We start from the raw sequence: 17,075 nt of genomic DNA on the forward strand, positions 1-17,075 counted from the left end.
CTTCTATCAATTCCCATGTAGTGATAAAAAATGTCTCACATTTAAATTTAAAACAGTTGATTGCCAAAAAATAAAAAACATTTTATATATTTGACAATATATTGAGTATCGCACATTCAAAATAAAATTTTAACATATTTTATTCAAGTGCTCCGTCCAAAAAACACAAATGTGGAACATTTTCAATTGCAATATCAACATCTCGTTTCATTATAGTTTTTCTTTTACTGGCTGTTAATTGTTTGGCTGCTTCCTTAGACATAAATTCAATAAACATTTCCTAGAACAAGAATAGTATATTCCTAGCAACACTGACCTAGAGTTAGAAGGGTTAAAAAAACTGTTTTACCGTGGCTTTTGTTACTAAGAATATTGCATCAGCTTGCACAATTGCACAGTCCTGATCCATTTTCATCATCTGTCTCACTCTGGATAAAGGTAGCCTGACAAATTTAGTTTTTTGATTAGGGCTTGCAGAGGGAAATGGTTTAGGCTGAACGGTTGTATCCTGTTCAATTGCATTAGGTATAGAAATAATCTCCGTTTCTGCCTGATCCTCGACATTTATTTCATCTGATTCCTCGATACTCTCAAAAATTTCGTTCATCATTATAGAGGTTACAGGTCATGGAAAAAACGAATGCAATCAATTTCCCGCGCTTTTTGGATTAAATACACCATGGTGAAGAAAAATGGGAATTTTTATATTACATCGAGAAAACTTAGATCTGCAAACACCAATCTTTTTCTTTTGCGTATACATTTTATGATCGTCATCATATCCAACTGAAGGAGAACGAATAAAAAATAACAGAAGGAGGAAGAAACAAACATTGTGGTGAGATTTGACCAGTTAAGCTTAGCAGGTTGACCATTCAAGGAATAAAGAAGAATGGCTTATCATACATAACCTAAAACAACAACCAATGCAGATGGGGTATTGGATTTAAAATAATAAAAATGATCAGACGCCCAAATACCAGAGAGGATGATGAAGAATTATTAAGACAACAGCAAGATTTTTTAAAAGATATTGCCCAAAACAAGATTAAACCAGCGGCTACTGTCGATAAAGCAAACGAAGGTATGAGATCTTTCTTATTGCTTAGATTTTATTTTGCCCTCCCTAGACGAGAATTGTAATTTATTAAAATTATGAGGATTTTTATTTCTCATTTGCAGTTTTTTTAAAAGAAAATATTTTGTTCATACAAAATAAAACTTTACCTTGATCTAAGCAAACGTTAATTTAAACCTGAGAGATGTAACCTTTTTTCATAGAATATGTTTCACCTTCCGCATCAATGTCTGATACTGATGTTAACAGTAAGGACGCAAGTATTTCTTTATTTGATATACAAGAGCAAATAGCTAATACATTTGAATCAGTTCCGACAAACATGAACCTTGAAAAAATATCTGAGAAGGAGCTCAAAGTCTCGACAATTTCATCATTAAAATTTGATAGCACAGGTTTTCCAAAGGCCTTGAGAAGGGATGTAAGTATTGTATGTAATATTATAACTATTATGGATATATTAGGATCAATTATGGTATTGACTTCTCATTTATAGCCTGACATTAAACCTTCGAAAGGTAGTATATTTTCACAACATATAAAAAGGATTAAAAGTGAGGAAATGAACAGAGATATGTCTGATCAAATGGAAGTTGACTCTGTTTCATTAGTTGTAAAGGAGAAGAATGTAGATTCCAATATTATTGGCAAAAGTGCAACAAGTGGAAAACATAAAATAGAAAGAAAAACGTCAATATTATCGCAAACAGATTATGAACAAATACACAATGAAAATATCAAAAAAATTAAAATGATGTCTGAAAATGAGATAAAAGCTGAAAGGGATCGACTTATGTTAAGTATGGATCCTGCAATTGTTAAATATTTGCAATCGGTAAGTGACATTTCAAAAATAAGTTAAATCTTTAATAACCTTTTTTTTTCATAAAGAGAAAGAAAGAAGAATTTGTTCAGACTCGAAATATAACAATCCACGAGCAAAACAGATTTTCAAGCAACATTACTTTGGAAGAGTTAGACACCCCTGCTAATGTGTTGGCACCACGAGAAGCAGAAAACTGGGTTAATTTTAATAAAATTGAGACCAATAAATTAGCCTGGATGAAAAATATTGATATCCCTAAAATATCAAAGGACCAACCTTTTGAAGCAAGGTTAGTTTTTAAATTTTAAAAGGATGTGATCTGATATGAATAAAAGTTGTTTATTGTGAAGGTTTGATTTTGATGGCTATCTTTTGCCATATTCACAAAACATTGATGATAAAAATCGTGTATTGTACCATCACGGAGAAGAACCTGGAAGACCCGGATATAGTTTGCAAGAACTTTTACAGCTTTGTAGGTATGCTTGGTGTATAATTTACTCATACATCATTTGTTAATTGCTGTTTTTTTAAGGTCAAATATAAATCAACAGAAGGTTGTTGCTTTAAATACCCTAGCAAATATCCTTGCTTTATATTCAACTGGGATTTATGACAATGTTTTCGAAATTCCTATTGAACAAATATTTTTTGTGCTTCGATTTTCTTTGGATGACAACACACCTGCTGTTGTAAATGCCTGCATTAAAGCCATTAGAAATTTAATATATTTTCAGCTAGATGAAGCATGTCTAGATTTTACCATGAGTTTTGGTATTGGGGTGATACAGCCGATTTTGGCTGTTGATGATGATGATGATGATCCTACTGTTAATGACCAACAATTGGTTGAAAAGAATTTGATTAAGTGCTTAATAAGAACCAACATTTATGCAAGAATTAGGTAAATGTGCTTCCCACTGTATATTACAGTGGTTTTATTTAATGTTAATTTATAATAAATTATAAGTTTCACAGCGCTATTGTTCTTTAGATATATCATCAACAATCTTAGACCCAGTTTGGAAACAACCATTTACAGTTTAGAGATTTTAATAAGGTTGGCAAGAGATTCTCAATATGCTGTTAATAAAATGTTGGCTTGTGATGGCCTCTTTTCCAGTTTAATTAGGCAATTTCTTCCACGTCCAAAGTCAATCAGTGGGTATTGAAAATAGAATTTACCTCAATTACAAGTTTAATTTTTTTTAGAATCTGACAAAAACTGCTCTAGTTATAATTTGCCCCTAGTGCAGATGATAAAATTAGTAAGGGTATTATCAGCTAGAAATAAACCTATAGCTGATGCCCTTCTGAGGAAGTAAGTATTAAGATCGTGCAACCATCTTTACAAATGCCTAACAGAGAATTATTAGGTACAAATTAGTGGAAATCATCTTCAGTTACCTGTACGAAGATTTATTTTCAGTAAATGCTAATGGTATGAAATTGCAAATTGAGTGCATGCACTACTTGTTTCTATTACTACACTATGACGTCTCAAATGAATTAGTTTTGTGAGTACTCAAACACATATGAATCTAGATAGGTTATACAGGGTATACAAGATAATGTGGGCAATATCTAAATATGCCGCTGTAAATTGGTGTTTTTTTAATAAACTTTTAAGAGTCTAATAAAAAGGTACTGTTTCATTATTCACCTTTCTGAATTCAGGTGTAAAACGTTTGGCAATTTAAACTGTTTTGCCAGGTTCTTACTAGTGGCCACATTAATTTTGTATGAAATTATATGAAAGACTTGTTATAATAGTTATTTAAAAAAAAACATTTTCAGTGTCTTCCTTTAGGGTTGCATAGAAATGCATCATGCTTTTTTTTTACTTAAATCAAAAGGATTAGTCACATTTCTGTGGAAGATATAGTATACAAACCATTTTTGCTCTTGTAGCCCAAATGAAGTATTGTTGAAGTATGTTACCTATCACTTTCATAACACCGACAATCTGAACTCCACAACGCTAGTCAGACAAAGTCATGTGGCAGCTTTGTTTTTCCTAATTGGCAAATTAATACAAAATAAGCAAACCATTTCCAGTGATTTGCATAAAATGACTGATCTTTGCATTGAAAAATGGATCACTCAGTTTCAATGTCATATCCAAAAATTTTCGGTGAGTATTAACATAAAATAGTTATCTAAGTAAGCAAGAACAATAATGCTAAGTGTTTGTAAGACTAACCATAATCCCAAAGGTTTAGGAAGCTTTAGGATTCTGGTTCAGTGGGCAAGCTCCTAACTTAGTAGATTCATTGGACTTCCTGGTTGGTTTTACAACTGGTTTCATTTTCTATTTCAGTGTGGACAATCCCAAATAATCTCAGGAGTTCTCTATGTGTGCAGGGTGTACAGCGAACAATTTGTTACTGAAAAAATAGATATTTTGCTCAAAGATTTAATTAAGAGTGATATATTTAAAGAAGCGACAAAAAATTTAAAGTAAGCACGTCAATAAATAATCTCGATATTATGTCGATTTTTTTTAGAAATAATTCAATGATTCTTAACAATTATGACACTCACCAAACAAGCGAGAATTTAAAATCTTTACAGGCTGCGGCTTGGTTTACAATGGACCATATCATACCTCTATTGCAAGGAAATAGCTGTATTCCATTTTTATATCATTTGTCACGGTACATTGCATCAACTAAATCGAATGAGGTAAGTAGCTCCCCTCTTTGGGCAAGTGAATTATATAATTTTGGACATCAATTTTAGCTTAAAATTCAATTCCTCTTACATTCTAATATAAACGAATATTTGAAAGCATTGGAATGCTCGAAACATTATTTCAATACTGGAAATTGGTTCACAAAATGGGAAAGCGGTTTAATAATGAGCATGTTGAAAATCGGTAAATCAGTTTATAGACAGCTAAACCCGACCATATTTTATCATATAGCTGTAAAGTGCCTTTGTGTATTTACAATCGAGCACAAAGCTGAAATAAAAGACGTTCTTAATAGTGTAATATTCTGTCCAGAATTTTTTCCAGTTGAAGCTATGCTTGAAAATGCCAACATTAACGAAGAACTGGGTGATTTCAGCACATTCCTCAATGACATTAAGAGGATTTATACACACACTTTTCAAATTGAAGGAGTGAGTATTATTATTAATTTTTGGAAATTATTGTGGCAGCTTTTGAAGTGTGTGCTAATAAGCAAATCTTAAATATTTCAACTTTAAATATTTTTATGGTTCACTGTCATATTTTTCAAAGCAACATAAATTTCTCTATCATGTCTTATCTACACCCTACGGTTAAGTGGAAATGTAAACAATTATAGGCGTTGTAATTATCAATTGTATTTTAATATATATTAAATACATTTTATAGACATTTTTATGTTTATTTTTTTAGATAAATCAAGCTACGGATAGCTTTTCAGTTGACTCAAGTAGAGGCAACATAATTCCTGTAGATTGGATATATGCGCCAATAATTTCCTCAGACGAACATATAAACGCAAGAAATATTAACGGTGTAGAACAGAGTGATGTGGTGGTCAATTGTTTGAGGTGGATATTAATTTATGAAACACATTTCCCTTTTCTGGCAGCCTCAATTAGTCCAACGGAGAAGTTTTGTAGATTGGCTAGCTTGTTTTTGGCAAACGATAATCTTTTCTTGCTGCCAAATGTTGAACATTTGATGCAACAGAATTTTAAAAACTTGATGAAATACGAAATTGAGTTGGATTTTGGACAAGAGATATCAGGTAAAAATAGATATTTCTTTAGTAAAAAGTTTAGTTCCTGAAACTAAAAAAGTAATGTTTTAAGTGCTACTAGGCGTTATTTTCTGTGGCCATATAAAATATAGCTTATAGTTTTTTTTTATTGTTTAAATATTTTTAGCAACTAAGATAGGAAATGTGGTTTTCTTTCTTTAGGCTTGACCAATTTTCAAGATTTCTATACTCAACTCTTAGAACAGTATCAATCTGTTAGCTATGGAAGTAAATTGTTCGGAAATGTTATTTTGATGCCCCTCTGTCGTAGACATAATGTGCAGTACCGGAAAACATTGTGGTCGGAATACTTTGGTGTTGTGGAGATATTCAATGTGATGCCGTCAGAGGTAAATTTCTTCCAAGTGAAAATATCCACTTTTACTTTAATTAACATTTTTTAGGCTTGGATTGATCTGACTCAATTTATAACTCCTCCAGAAACAGATGTGTCACTTTTAATGTGTTATCGGCGAGCTGTGTACCAACTTCATATTAAGCACAAATCTATATTATACTGTATAGCAGATCATCACAAAAATATAGCCAATAAAGTCTGTCAGTATTAGGTTGCACCAAAAAAACTTGTAAATTTATTTGCCAAATATTTGAATCAATTCTCCGATAATAGGGTTATTTGATAAAGTGACAATTATATTTTTGTTATGTTCCAAAAATCAAAAATATTGATAATTCATAAAATGGGTTTTTTAAAAACAGGCTATTCTTTTCACTGTTGCTAATTTGATCATTAAAGTGTCCCTTATAGCAAATAAAATAGCTAAATATGATGCAATATAATTTTTCAAATCTTCTCAACAAGAAAACAATAACCAGGAGCAGACATTTATATATTAATGTCGGTAATAGTGGTATTTTATAATATTTATATAGTTGCGAAAATAAATATTAAGAAACAACCATAAATAATGCTTGGAAAATTAAAAAAAAAATTGCTAATAAAAACCCCTAGACACTAGCTGTGTACGTATCTAAATTATGAAAATACAAATAGACACATCAAATTATTGAATAATCTTTAAGGTAAAAGGAAAGTAAACATTTTTTTTTCTTTCGTCTGTATTTATTTGTGCAATTTTTTTTATTTTGCACCTATCTTTTACCAGCATTTACATTTGGAATTTTACTTTTATGTCAATGTCAACAGGCCGGACGTGTGCGTCATGTCATTTACCCAAAATATAAATATATTTCTTTTATCCGGATGATATGGCCATTGGCTTATTCAAGCTTACTCTGAATCAGAGAAGAACCTTAGCAGCTATCTTCTTAACGCTGAATATACTGCAGATATTATTAGGAGCCATCATGACTGCGATGTCGCTATTCGTCTGCCTATCGATCTCGCCAAAGATCCCCAGCGAGAGAGCTGAAATAGATTTTGTATTCCTTGTTTACGGCATCTTTGGGGCTAATATTATGTTTCACTGGCTAATTGGAATTAGAATATGCCAAAAATGTATCGACCAAGCGCACAAGTAAGATACTGCATACTCTTATTTCTCAGCTAATAATAATCTTTAAGAAAAAGTACGCGGAGTCTATTATTACTATGGCACTGCGCAGGAACAAACACTGTAATAGCGTTGATTGTTATTGCGCATATGTCAAGGAAAACCAACAGACATATAATAAAAGCATTAAAAAATTCTTTACACATGGGAATGAAAAATTACTTAAGCGAGTCGATTTGGAAAGAAACTATTGATAAAGTGCAGTATTATTTGGAATGTTGTGGATGTGATTCATACGAAGATTGGCACAAAATAGAATGGATGGATAAGTCTATCGTCAACGAAAAATCGGGTCTTATCAGGGAGTGAGTACTTAAGCAAACCAGCACTCAAGATATTTTATTTTAGCATTTTCTTTTGAAAAGACTAATCTGTTTTTCTACTATCAGTATAAGACTAAATCAGGAAACTTTGCGGTTACCAGTTGTGCCTTGGAGTTGTTGTAAAGTCGATTTCCCAATGCAATGTCTTCATGATCCCATACAGCAAGTGGAGTATACTCACCTTTGGATCGATCAGCCTAATTTGGTAACAGACTCGCTGAATATAGAAGGCTGCATGGCAAAAATAAAAAGACCCATAGGCTGGATTATTTTTAGCTGCTTGGGGATAGTTTTTATTATAACATTCTTTCATGTAAGTGCATCTTTCTAAGAACGAACTAATTCGTAAAATCTGGTGATCTTTGAATTTTTTTAAAAGATCAAACGAAAGTGTTTTTTGGCTTTTTAATCATGTAAATTTGTCGCCAATGTCAACACTTTTTCTGTAATCTTTGGTAACAATAGTTTTTTTTTACTATAATTCGGATGTAATAAAATTGTCACACAATAACGCGTTTTACTACAAACCGAAACTCAATTTTACGTACTCGACGCGCGTTTCGCCAACCAAGTTGGCATCTTCAGGAGAAGATTAAAACTAAACTAAAACATTCGGTTTTCCCAAATTTTGTAAACATTTCCGTAACAAATTCATCTCTTGTTGCCAAAAGAGTTTAAAAACTTGCAAAAGAAAAATGGTTGGATTTGGAAATCAAATAGCTGTACAGTAAATGAAGTATTGAGTTTAGTTTTAATCTTCTCCTGAAGATGCCAACTTGGTTGGCGAAACGCGCGTCGAATAAGTAAAATTGAGTTTCAGTTTGTGGTTATTGTGTGTTAGTATAGTGCCGAAGGTTCCAGTCAAGAGTTTGATAATAAAATTGTAACAATTCTTCATTTGCGTTACTAGATTATGACAATTGTGCTCTCCCGAATTCTTTACACATCATGTAGAAATGCCATACTTTTATATGATAGAGAAGGCATCGCTCCAGGATGGATATTTGGAAGAGGTGACCTAGGCTATACTAGAGGAAAGACATTGACTGAAATTATGGTAATATGGCGTTACTTTAATACATTTGATTTGACCAAAATATCTTTAGGGGGTTACTAATGAAATACTAGAACAGAGAATGGTTTCCGAAAAACAACGTAAAAAATTGGCGAAAACTGAGCACTCAGAACAATCAAAAGCAGAAACTATTAGTCCTATAAACAAGCCATCTGGTCAACTTGATAAGATCAGAAAAAAAATTGTAAAGAAAAATGATAAAATATCAGAACATAGTGAAAACAAAGACCAACAAGAAGCAGTCCTCCAAAATTAGTGAAGAAACAAGCAGAAGTCAAGAAATATAACATTTCCAAGATACAGTTAATGTATAAGAAAATATATTATTTCATTTAGATGTTTACTTTTCTTGTGATGATGAAGATGTGAAGAGTATTAATGAAATCATTAATAATTACTGGTTAGAGGTGTGTTGTGATATTTGGTTTGAAGAAATCAGGTATACTACTAAAAATCATCTTAAGCATAAAGGGACATTGTATTCAAATCAATGTTTTATCCTATTTGGTGGATAAAAAAATTATTTAGGACATTTCATCTTTCAGAGAAATGTCTACAAGGCATAACACTTTTTTTTTTACTTACTATGCTTAATCCCAAACATCCAATGCTCCTTTACATATTAAAATTTATTTACGCTAGTATTATCCAAATATTACACTCATTTTATCTATGTACATTAACAATACAAAACCAAAAATAAATGCTGGGGGTCTGTGGAAATGAACTTATAAAAAACTGTGATGGTACAAAAGAAATTGAAAAAAGAAAAAATTCGAGTAACAGTTTTTGTAAAAGATGTAATATACAAATTCCCTTAATTAACATAACATGGCAAAAGGGTAAATATAAATAGTCGAAAGGCAACTTAAGTGTAAAAAAGGGAAATGATTTTTCATTAATGCTAATTTCTAAACTCCATTTTACACATTTTATGGTTTTTGTAACTGATAGAGACATAACAATTACAGTTCTACAAGATTAATAATATAGGTAATAAAAAGTTTTTTCTTGTAACTCCATTAATGTATTCAACCGAGAGCTAAAAAGAGAAAAAGAAAATTGAAATTAATTTTCATAAATGCATATAATTATAAAAGGAAGCAAGCACCAGTTGACCAAGAAATGGTGTCACTTTACATAGAAATCCTTTCCCATTGCCCCTCATATTTATAAAACGATTAAAATTGTGTTTGAGAATTTAAAATTTTCTTCTATCATAATGTTAACAAAGTACTTACAAATTCTTACCTTGGCAGGAGCTAGGGAACCTTACAATGAATTCGCGTCATAATGAGGTTTTTTAGAATTACTTGAAATTGATTTCAATAGACTATTCCTTAATTTGATATTTCGATGTTTTTAGTGGACTACCTAGTCCTGAATTTTGTATTAAAATACAAATTTGTCCTGCCCGAAGGCACATCTCTAAGTTAATTTATTAAATTATAAAACTTCTGTAAACTTTTTACTAATATCAAAAACTTGTACTATCAAAATAATCATTACTGTAATATACACAAATTATGGTAACTGCTTAAAAATTTTCTGTTTATTTGGAGTCTTACAGTTTTCTGTAGTAAAAACTTTTTTTTTTTGAATAGCATTAGGTCAGGTCCCCTATAAAACATTATGTCATTTATTAATGTATGTAAAACATTTTACTTTACTTTATTCAAGAAAGGATTTCTAGGGTAACTAAAACTTACCAGCAATACCTTGAATAGCTTCTGAAGCGGAGTATTTCACATCAACATCTGTATCCATATTAAGTTTGTCCAGCACCGGTTTCACTTGGGGTTGCATAACAGCCTGGTCCAATTGGGGAGCTATTTTCTGTAGCGTTTTGGCCACATTAAATCGAACATTTGCCACTTTGTCATTTGCCATACTCAAAACAGTTGGCAACAGAAGTCTAGTTGTTATGTCCCCGCCACAAGCTTCAGCCAGTACGTTTATGCAGAACAGGCAGGTCATTCTAATAAATGTTAATATGATACCAGTATTTTCTATTAAACATCACGCCAAAACTTTATAATAAAATTTTTCCTAACCTGTAGAGATAATTCTGATCTCGGGACATCGCCAGAACCTTGGGTATTATGGTAGTCTCTGCCCATTCAGCCCCGAACTGGTCTACTAATTTTCTTAAATTTAGGGTTGCAGCTTCACGTATTGCGAAAACATGATCCATTAACCAAGTCATGCATAAAGAATTCAACTTCTCATCAAAAAATTCCCTACCTAAAAGACGAATTTTGATTTATACATCTTCAATACAGGCCAACAAATAAAAATGCAGGTCTTTAAGACCATTTACAGACCCGCGCTAAAGCATGGATTTGAGTAATGGGTACTGTCAAAAAGACAAAAAAATAAAATTCGATGCCACCAAAATGAAGTACCTGGGAAGAGTGAAAGGTGTAACAAGAACAGACGATCAGGAACACTCAAATAAGAGAAGAGCTGAAGGAACAGTCAATTGCTGAGTTCATTAAAAAGTGACAACTTGGATGGTGATGACATATGAAGCGGATGGAACAACATAGACTGGTAAGACAAAATTATGAAGCAAAAATTCAGAAGGCAAAGAAAAAGAAAGACTAAAACAGACATGCAAAAAAAGGATAGCTGACACCCTACAAAACAACTATGGAAAGAAGCAGAGTATTTGGCACAAGATCTAAAAGCATGGAAGAGGTTCATAGAAAGATGTTAATACAGATGTTTGGAAATTTAACCTTGTATACATTATTTCCTAAATTGTGTGTTACACCTGGCTCCTATGATATAAGGTTTTATGATAATATACACATTTTTAACTAAAATTTAATAATAAATTATACTTATTGAAACAATATGAAAAAATTATGGTAAATCCAAATGAAAAAGCCTGCCTTCGTTCACAAATTATGAAAAACTCACCCAGCTGTCCAGCTAATAGAGGCATATTTTCAATAATAGCCGATCTCACCCTCCATTTAGAATCTTCTGCCAATTCAACTATAGCGGGTAAAAGTGACTGGGATAATTGTTGAATGCCTATCACTTCATTAACACAGTCTAAATTGGAAATAATATTAAGTCTGACTTCTGGACAATCATCTTTCAGCTGTGTCAAAAACAGGGGCAACAAATGTTCAATTGTATTGTGTCTTCCCAATATGGGACTAAGTCCCATTATTACAGACGCTAAAGCTGATTTTACATGTTGATTTGGATCAGCAACCTTAAAAATTAACAAACAATACACAATAAATTTAGAAAAACAAGTGTGATACTGCGAAAATATACAACTGACCACCTCAATTTATGTAATCATTTTTCCAGCTAACAATGCAACACAAACTTACAATTCACAAACCACCCTTACCAATTCTTTGACGCAGGGTAAAATATTCGTCATGATTATGTTTTCCTGGTGTGCTTTATCCAAATTCTGACAGAAATCTTTTACTTTATTGGCAGCCGCGGCACGCACCTCAGCCTCGGTATCTTTCAGAAGACTCTGAAATGCTGAAACAAGGTCTGTTCTTGTGATTTCTGGACCTACAGCCTTTTGAAGTTCTGTAAATTTATCAGCCACCATATAGCGGACTCTCCATGACGAATCACCTAAAAATATTAAAAGAAGGATTACAAGGAAAAATCTATGACAAATAAGTCAAAAGGTCGAATAAGGATTTAAGACAAAAATTAATAAAATAATTTCGATTATTTACTTACCAGTGGCTTGCCTTAGGGTAGGCATAACAAGTTGTTCTACATCTTCTTGTGGCAGAAGGTTGGCAATATTAACACATACTTCAACTGCTAATAGCCTTACAGAGTCCTAAAAAAGTTAAAATTTGTATAGGTACTTAAAATTAATTTACATTGATATATATATCACCTGTTCGTCTTGGGCCAAATTAACAAACATAGGAATCAAATCTGATTTGTGATATTCCAACTCAACAACCTGTGCCAGTTCCCCCAATTTGGTTGCAGCTGCACGACGTACCATTGGGGTGTCATCTTGGCACAGCGCTTTAAAATGAGATCTTAAGTCAGCTTTCACCGCAGCAGACACTCTTGGATAGCATACCTAAAATAATAAACACATAATAAGTCAAATGATAAAACAATTTAATTTAGAACTTACCGAGAAAAGACCACAAGCGGATGTCCTTGAAGTAAACCAATCACCAGAAGCCAGCCTCTGTACTAAAGGTACAAAATGAATTTCTAGGTCAGCTGGGCTGTGCTGTTGAGCTACAGCTCTCAGTGATTCAACAGCTTTATCTCTAACCACTGTTTCTTCGACTGTTGCTAAACTCTCAAGAGGTGGCAAAACACAATATGCAAATTCCGGGCCACCAACCAATGTTATAAATTGGCCAAGTTGTTCTGCTAGAGCCAATAAAACTTCATCTTCATCATATATTGTTTCAGTCAAAAATGGAATTAGTTCCGTTCTAGTTCTTTCAACTCCCAAAGCCAAAGCAATGGTGGACAACTTCTTTATGGAATTTAGGCGAAGCTGCAATGTAATTAATATAAACAATGTAAAATGGACTTAAATAAAAGTATGTACTTTAGTTATTTCAGTTCAAAAGGGTTACCATCAACTTACAATATAAAAAAAAAAAAATTGTTATTCCTATGAATTATTTTGAAAATTTTACAATTTACATTCACATATTACCCATAAATGCACAAGTATTCACTGCACTCAATGGGACTCTTTAAATAAATAGATGAATCACTTTTATGAAAACATTAAAAATTGTATCACTGTTTTGTAGTAACAATGACTGGCATGATGCAACATAATTGAATAATGTTTAACACCAGAATAATCCACAAATTACCTGTACATCTTCATTTTTAAGTTCATCAATTAAGACTGCGATGGGATACAAAGAATCATCGCCTGCAGAATCGCTGGCTGCCATTGTAGAGCAGAGTCCGGTAGAATTCGCCGATATCGTCGTTTTTAACCGTTTATGGGTACAATGTTTCACACCTTAAATTTGTTGGAATTCTAGTTCAATAACTTTGCTCTTAAATTGACGAAAATTTTTCACGGCTACTTACAAATTTAAAAAAGGTTGGATAAAACCAATGAACGGTACCTTTGAAGTTTCCAGGTTGTCCAGTTTCGACTCTTTAGAAGGTGGAGCCACATTCGATAAAACCAAAGTCATATATATGGCGCGTAATTTGAGTTTAGTGGAATTCTTTATTTATAAATTCAATTAAATCTCTTTTTCTAAGTCATAGAAAATGTTTAATAGGTAGCAGGATAATAAAATCTACTTGAAAAATTCATAAAAATTATTTTTAGCATATTACAAGATTATTCATCTACTAAATTCAATTTTGATTTATAACAAAAGTATTTTGTTTAGTTCCTATATATTGTTGCTTTTTTGGATTCCCAAGAAAGTACTAGACATAGTTCATATCCTATAACTAAATGTTATTGTCTCTGAGGTATGTAACATTTTATGTGAAAAAAAATGTTCTCTTAAAATTTTATTCTATGGACTTATTATTTAGAAAATAATCTGTCTTACAAATTTAGTTAGTAATTTTGATAAAATAATAATTTTGATATTAGATTATATAATGCTAATTATTTAGTTTTCTAGATATTGTAGTTTAATTTTTTTGGACTTGGTCTGCTTTTAGGTCAATTTAATCTCAATCACAATCAGAAACGGAAATCATAAAAAACATGATGAGCTATAATTTCAAGACAATAAAAACGCAAGCGATTTGAGTTAATAACTCATCATAACCATCCATTTTTTTGCAACATTCTAAGGTTTTGAAACAAGGTAATTAAACAATTTAATATTATTTGGCAATGTTTTATTTACAAAAACACACAATAATATAGAATAAAAATCCAAAATTGAGGTTTCTACTTTATCTAAACTTATTGTATCATTTAATCTAATCCATAAAGCTTTAAAGTCCTATCCATTGAAGTTGAAGCTATGAACCTGGCATGTTTGCCAAATCGAACACCCGTTGCTGTCGCTGTATGGTCATTAAACACCTTTAATTCTTGCCATTGTTTGCACAGGTATATCCTAAAATTATTTTTTGCATTTTTAATAATAACAGATAACATATTATAGTAGCCTTCCTCTTATAAACAATTTACTCACCTCACGTCAGTTCCTGCGATAGCCAAATATGTACCGCTCTGATCAAAGCACAAATCCTTAATTTGATATCCCTCATCCAACTGTAAGGTTTTAAAGTTTTTAAGTTTCCGCAAATCCCACAATTTGACGCAAGCGTCGTCTGCTGCTGTAGCTAAATAATAACCATTTTCCGAAAAAGATATTGTTGTTATAGCACCCGAATGACCTACAAAGTAAAAAAAGTAGATTTTACAAATTTTTGAATTATTTGAAAAATATTTTGCTTTCAAATTTGTTGAGCATTAATGAGAAAAATTTCAAGAATCAACTAGTCACAATTCATAATTTAGATTCAAGAATTGTAGCTTTTGACATAAATGGAACACAAGTAAACATCTTTTACCAGTAAAGTTGGCGACATTACTCTGCTCCTTTAAGTCCCAAATCTTGACCTGGGAATCCTCTGTCCCCGTTCCAAAAATCAAACCATCAGGGTGTAACTGAGCCGTGGTGAGGGGAATATTGCTGCTGTCAGACACCTTAGTAAGCAGACGTCCTGTGTTTATGTCTGAAAATGCCCAATATTGATCCTCTGATGTAGAAAGGACATAATCACCAGTTGGATGTAATGAAAGACCAGTCACAGGTCCATTGTGAGCTCGTAAAATTAGTGTTGTTTGAGAAGTAGGTACATTCCATATACGGATTGTTGAATCGGGTGAAGCTGGAAATATAGAAGTTAAAATTGTGCTTGGTTGTGTATGTATATATTATGCAGAGCCCCAACAAAGCAATAAAGTTATATTATTAGAGAATTAAACTAACCTGTGAGAACAACATCTTCATTGCTATGGTAAATTACTTTTGTTACTTTCTTTGTATGGCCTTTCAAGATTGCAACTACTTGCTCGGTATCTTTATTAAAAACAGTAGCATTTTTGTCATTGCCACCAGTCAGAACTTTGCTTGTGTCTGTACTGTGGACGTCAAGTGCTAAAATTCCTGGTATACTGGCTGAATGTAAACCCTACATTGATAATGGTTAGTCTCAAATATTTAAATTTAAAAATGCTAATCACTTACAATCAATGAAGCCAAAGTTTTAAAAGATTTAAGCTGATCCTGAGTTGTCAGTTCTTCTGGAACAGTTCTGCCCCTCTTTTTACGTTCTTGTGTCAATACAGTGGCCTTCTCTTGTAGTTTCTGTATAACATCTGCACTCATACCAGCTTGTTCCATTGGTTGATTAGCAACTCCTGCAGCCTCAGCAGCTACAGCCTAAAATATAGATATTTACCATCCACACTAATAATAAAAGCAATCTGTGCCCTAAAATTGTATTCAGTGACATTTTCAAAAATGTTTATTTTGACCTGTTAATGATACAAAATAATTTGTGAAAAATAAACTTACTGGTTGTGGAACTGCTGTAATACCAGCTTGTGGTTTAAGAGTGGCTAAAGCTTCTCTAGCCGCTGTGACTTCTTTGTTAAGTCTGGCTATTACACGGCACGCAGCATCATGCTGATACAGAGCATGACTTAACTCTTGTCTTGCAGTTTGCAATTGTTGCCTTTGTGTAAAACTGTACAGCATAACTGCATCCCATTCATCTTGCAGCAATTTCAATGTTGCTGGAATACTTGTGGCACTCGGTGGTTTTGGTTTAACAACAGGAGGTGCTGAAGATTGAATGAATGAATATTTGCATAAAAACCTAGAATTTCATAAATAAAAAATTGCATACTTTTGATTTCGATCAAGTCTTCGACGGTTAACTCTTTGCCACTAATAGGATCGACACCATTTTCCTGAATGTATTTTTCTATAATTCTTCTCTCAAAAATCGAACCCGAAGATGGTGACACAACCGGGTGTTCCGGTACTTCATTTGAAACTAAAACAAAACTGAAATAAGTTCTCATATAGACGTAGTATGCGGATATTTACTCGCACAAACAAGAGACATATTTGATTTTGTTAAAAACGTTTAAATTTTAATAAAATTAAGGAATTTATCCATTCACAATAACGCGGCGTTTCCGATCATACAACACAGAACACGAAACATAAAACATAAAATACAAACATCATAGATTATTGAAAGAACAAACATACGAATAAACTCTAGTTGAAAAGAAATTAACGAAGAACACCACAGACCATAACGATAAAAATTATATTGATGTCTTCCAATTGCGTAATCTGTGGTGCACCATTGCCATTTTTGCAATAAAGATTACTACTAAATACTGACCCACGAACGTCCGTGCCACTAGGGCCATTTGCTTTTTAACCAATAAGTAGTTATGAGTCACGAGCTTCATTCAATTCGTTAAT

At 32.5% G+C, this 17,075-nt stretch overlaps 5 protein-coding genes across 6 annotated transcripts; 2 read left to right on the forward strand and 3 right to left on the reverse strand.

Annotated features, from left to right (window-relative positions):
• Positions 1–79: 79 nt before the first annotated feature.
• Positions 80–782, reverse strand: LOC132704223 (DNA polymerase epsilon subunit 4). Its single transcript, XM_060674119.1, has 2 exons — positions 350–782; positions 80–280 (listed from the first exon to the last, which is right to left on the reverse strand). Exons 1-2 carry the CDS (start codon positions 608–610, stop codon positions 140–142), a joined length of 402 nt encoding a protein of 133 aa, XP_060530102.1. The 5' UTR covers positions 611–782; the 3' UTR covers positions 80–139.
• A 49-nt stretch (positions 783–831) lies between these two features.
• LOC132704219 (RNA polymerase II-associated protein 1) lies at positions 832–6,237 on the forward strand. The gene is made up of 16 exons (XM_060674113.1): positions 832–1,084; positions 1,282–1,499; positions 1,575–1,913; positions 1,970–2,193; positions 2,255–2,383; positions 2,440–2,808; positions 2,899–3,065; positions 3,117–3,225; positions 3,281–3,421; positions 3,816–4,038; positions 4,225–4,364; positions 4,412–4,589; positions 4,647–5,030; positions 5,293–5,650; positions 5,825–6,012; positions 6,067–6,237. Exons 1-16 carry the CDS (start codon positions 961–963, stop codon positions 6,229–6,231), a joined length of 3,456 nt encoding a protein of 1,151 aa, XP_060530096.1. The 5' UTR covers positions 832–960; the 3' UTR covers positions 6,232–6,237.
• Positions 6,238–6,887: 650 nt separating this feature from the next.
• On the forward strand, positions 6,888–8,886 carry LOC132704222 (photoreceptor outer segment membrane glycoprotein 2). Its single transcript, XM_060674118.1, has 5 exons — positions 6,888–7,161; positions 7,209–7,502; positions 7,587–7,833; positions 8,431–8,577; positions 8,627–8,886. Exons 1-5 carry the CDS (start codon positions 6,893–6,895, stop codon positions 8,849–8,851), a joined length of 1,182 nt encoding a protein of 393 aa, XP_060530101.1. The 5' UTR covers positions 6,888–6,892; the 3' UTR covers positions 8,852–8,886.
• Positions 8,887–9,211: 325 nt separating this feature from the next.
• LOC132704221 (serine/threonine-protein phosphatase 2A 65 kDa regulatory subunit A alpha isoform) lies at positions 9,212–13,763 on the reverse strand. Of its 2 annotated transcripts, none has more exons than XM_060674116.1 (10): positions 13,675–13,763; positions 13,449–13,603; positions 12,740–13,117; positions 12,488–12,682; positions 12,322–12,427; positions 11,969–12,210; positions 11,521–11,824; positions 10,650–10,839; positions 10,314–10,573; positions 9,212–9,637 (listed from the first exon to the last, which is right to left on the reverse strand). In XM_060674116.1, exons 2-10 carry the CDS (start codon positions 13,530–13,532, stop codon positions 9,627–9,629), a joined length of 1,770 nt encoding a protein of 589 aa, XP_060530099.1. In that variant the 5' UTR covers positions 13,533–13,603; positions 13,675–13,763; the 3' UTR covers positions 9,212–9,626. The 2 variants fall into 2 exon arrangements, with proteins under 2 accessions (XP_060530099.1, XP_060530098.1); XM_060674115.1 differs by having other exon boundaries at positions 10,305–10,573.
• Positions 13,764–14,448: 685 nt separating this feature from the next.
• On the reverse strand, positions 14,449–16,824 carry LOC132703339 (pre-mRNA-processing factor 19). The gene is made up of 8 exons (XM_060672524.1): positions 16,686–16,824; positions 16,483–16,632; positions 16,149–16,417; positions 15,819–16,013; positions 15,561–15,762; positions 15,139–15,459; positions 14,757–14,961; positions 14,449–14,678 (listed from the first exon to the last, which is right to left on the reverse strand). Exons 1-8 carry the CDS (start codon positions 16,702–16,704, stop codon positions 14,534–14,536), a joined length of 1,506 nt encoding a protein of 501 aa, XP_060528507.1. The 5' UTR covers positions 16,705–16,824; the 3' UTR covers positions 14,449–14,533.
• Positions 16,825–17,075: the final 251 nt, after the last annotated feature.

This window comes from Cylas formicarius, unplaced genomic scaffold (genome assembly GCF_029955315.1).
Source record: "Cylas formicarius isolate icCylForm1 unplaced genomic scaffold, icCylForm1.1 PGA_scaffold_6__28_contigs__length_40554024, whole genome shotgun sequence".
In the NCBI taxonomy this organism is placed as follows: Eukaryota; Metazoa; Arthropoda; class Insecta; order Coleoptera; family Brentidae; genus Cylas; species Cylas formicarius.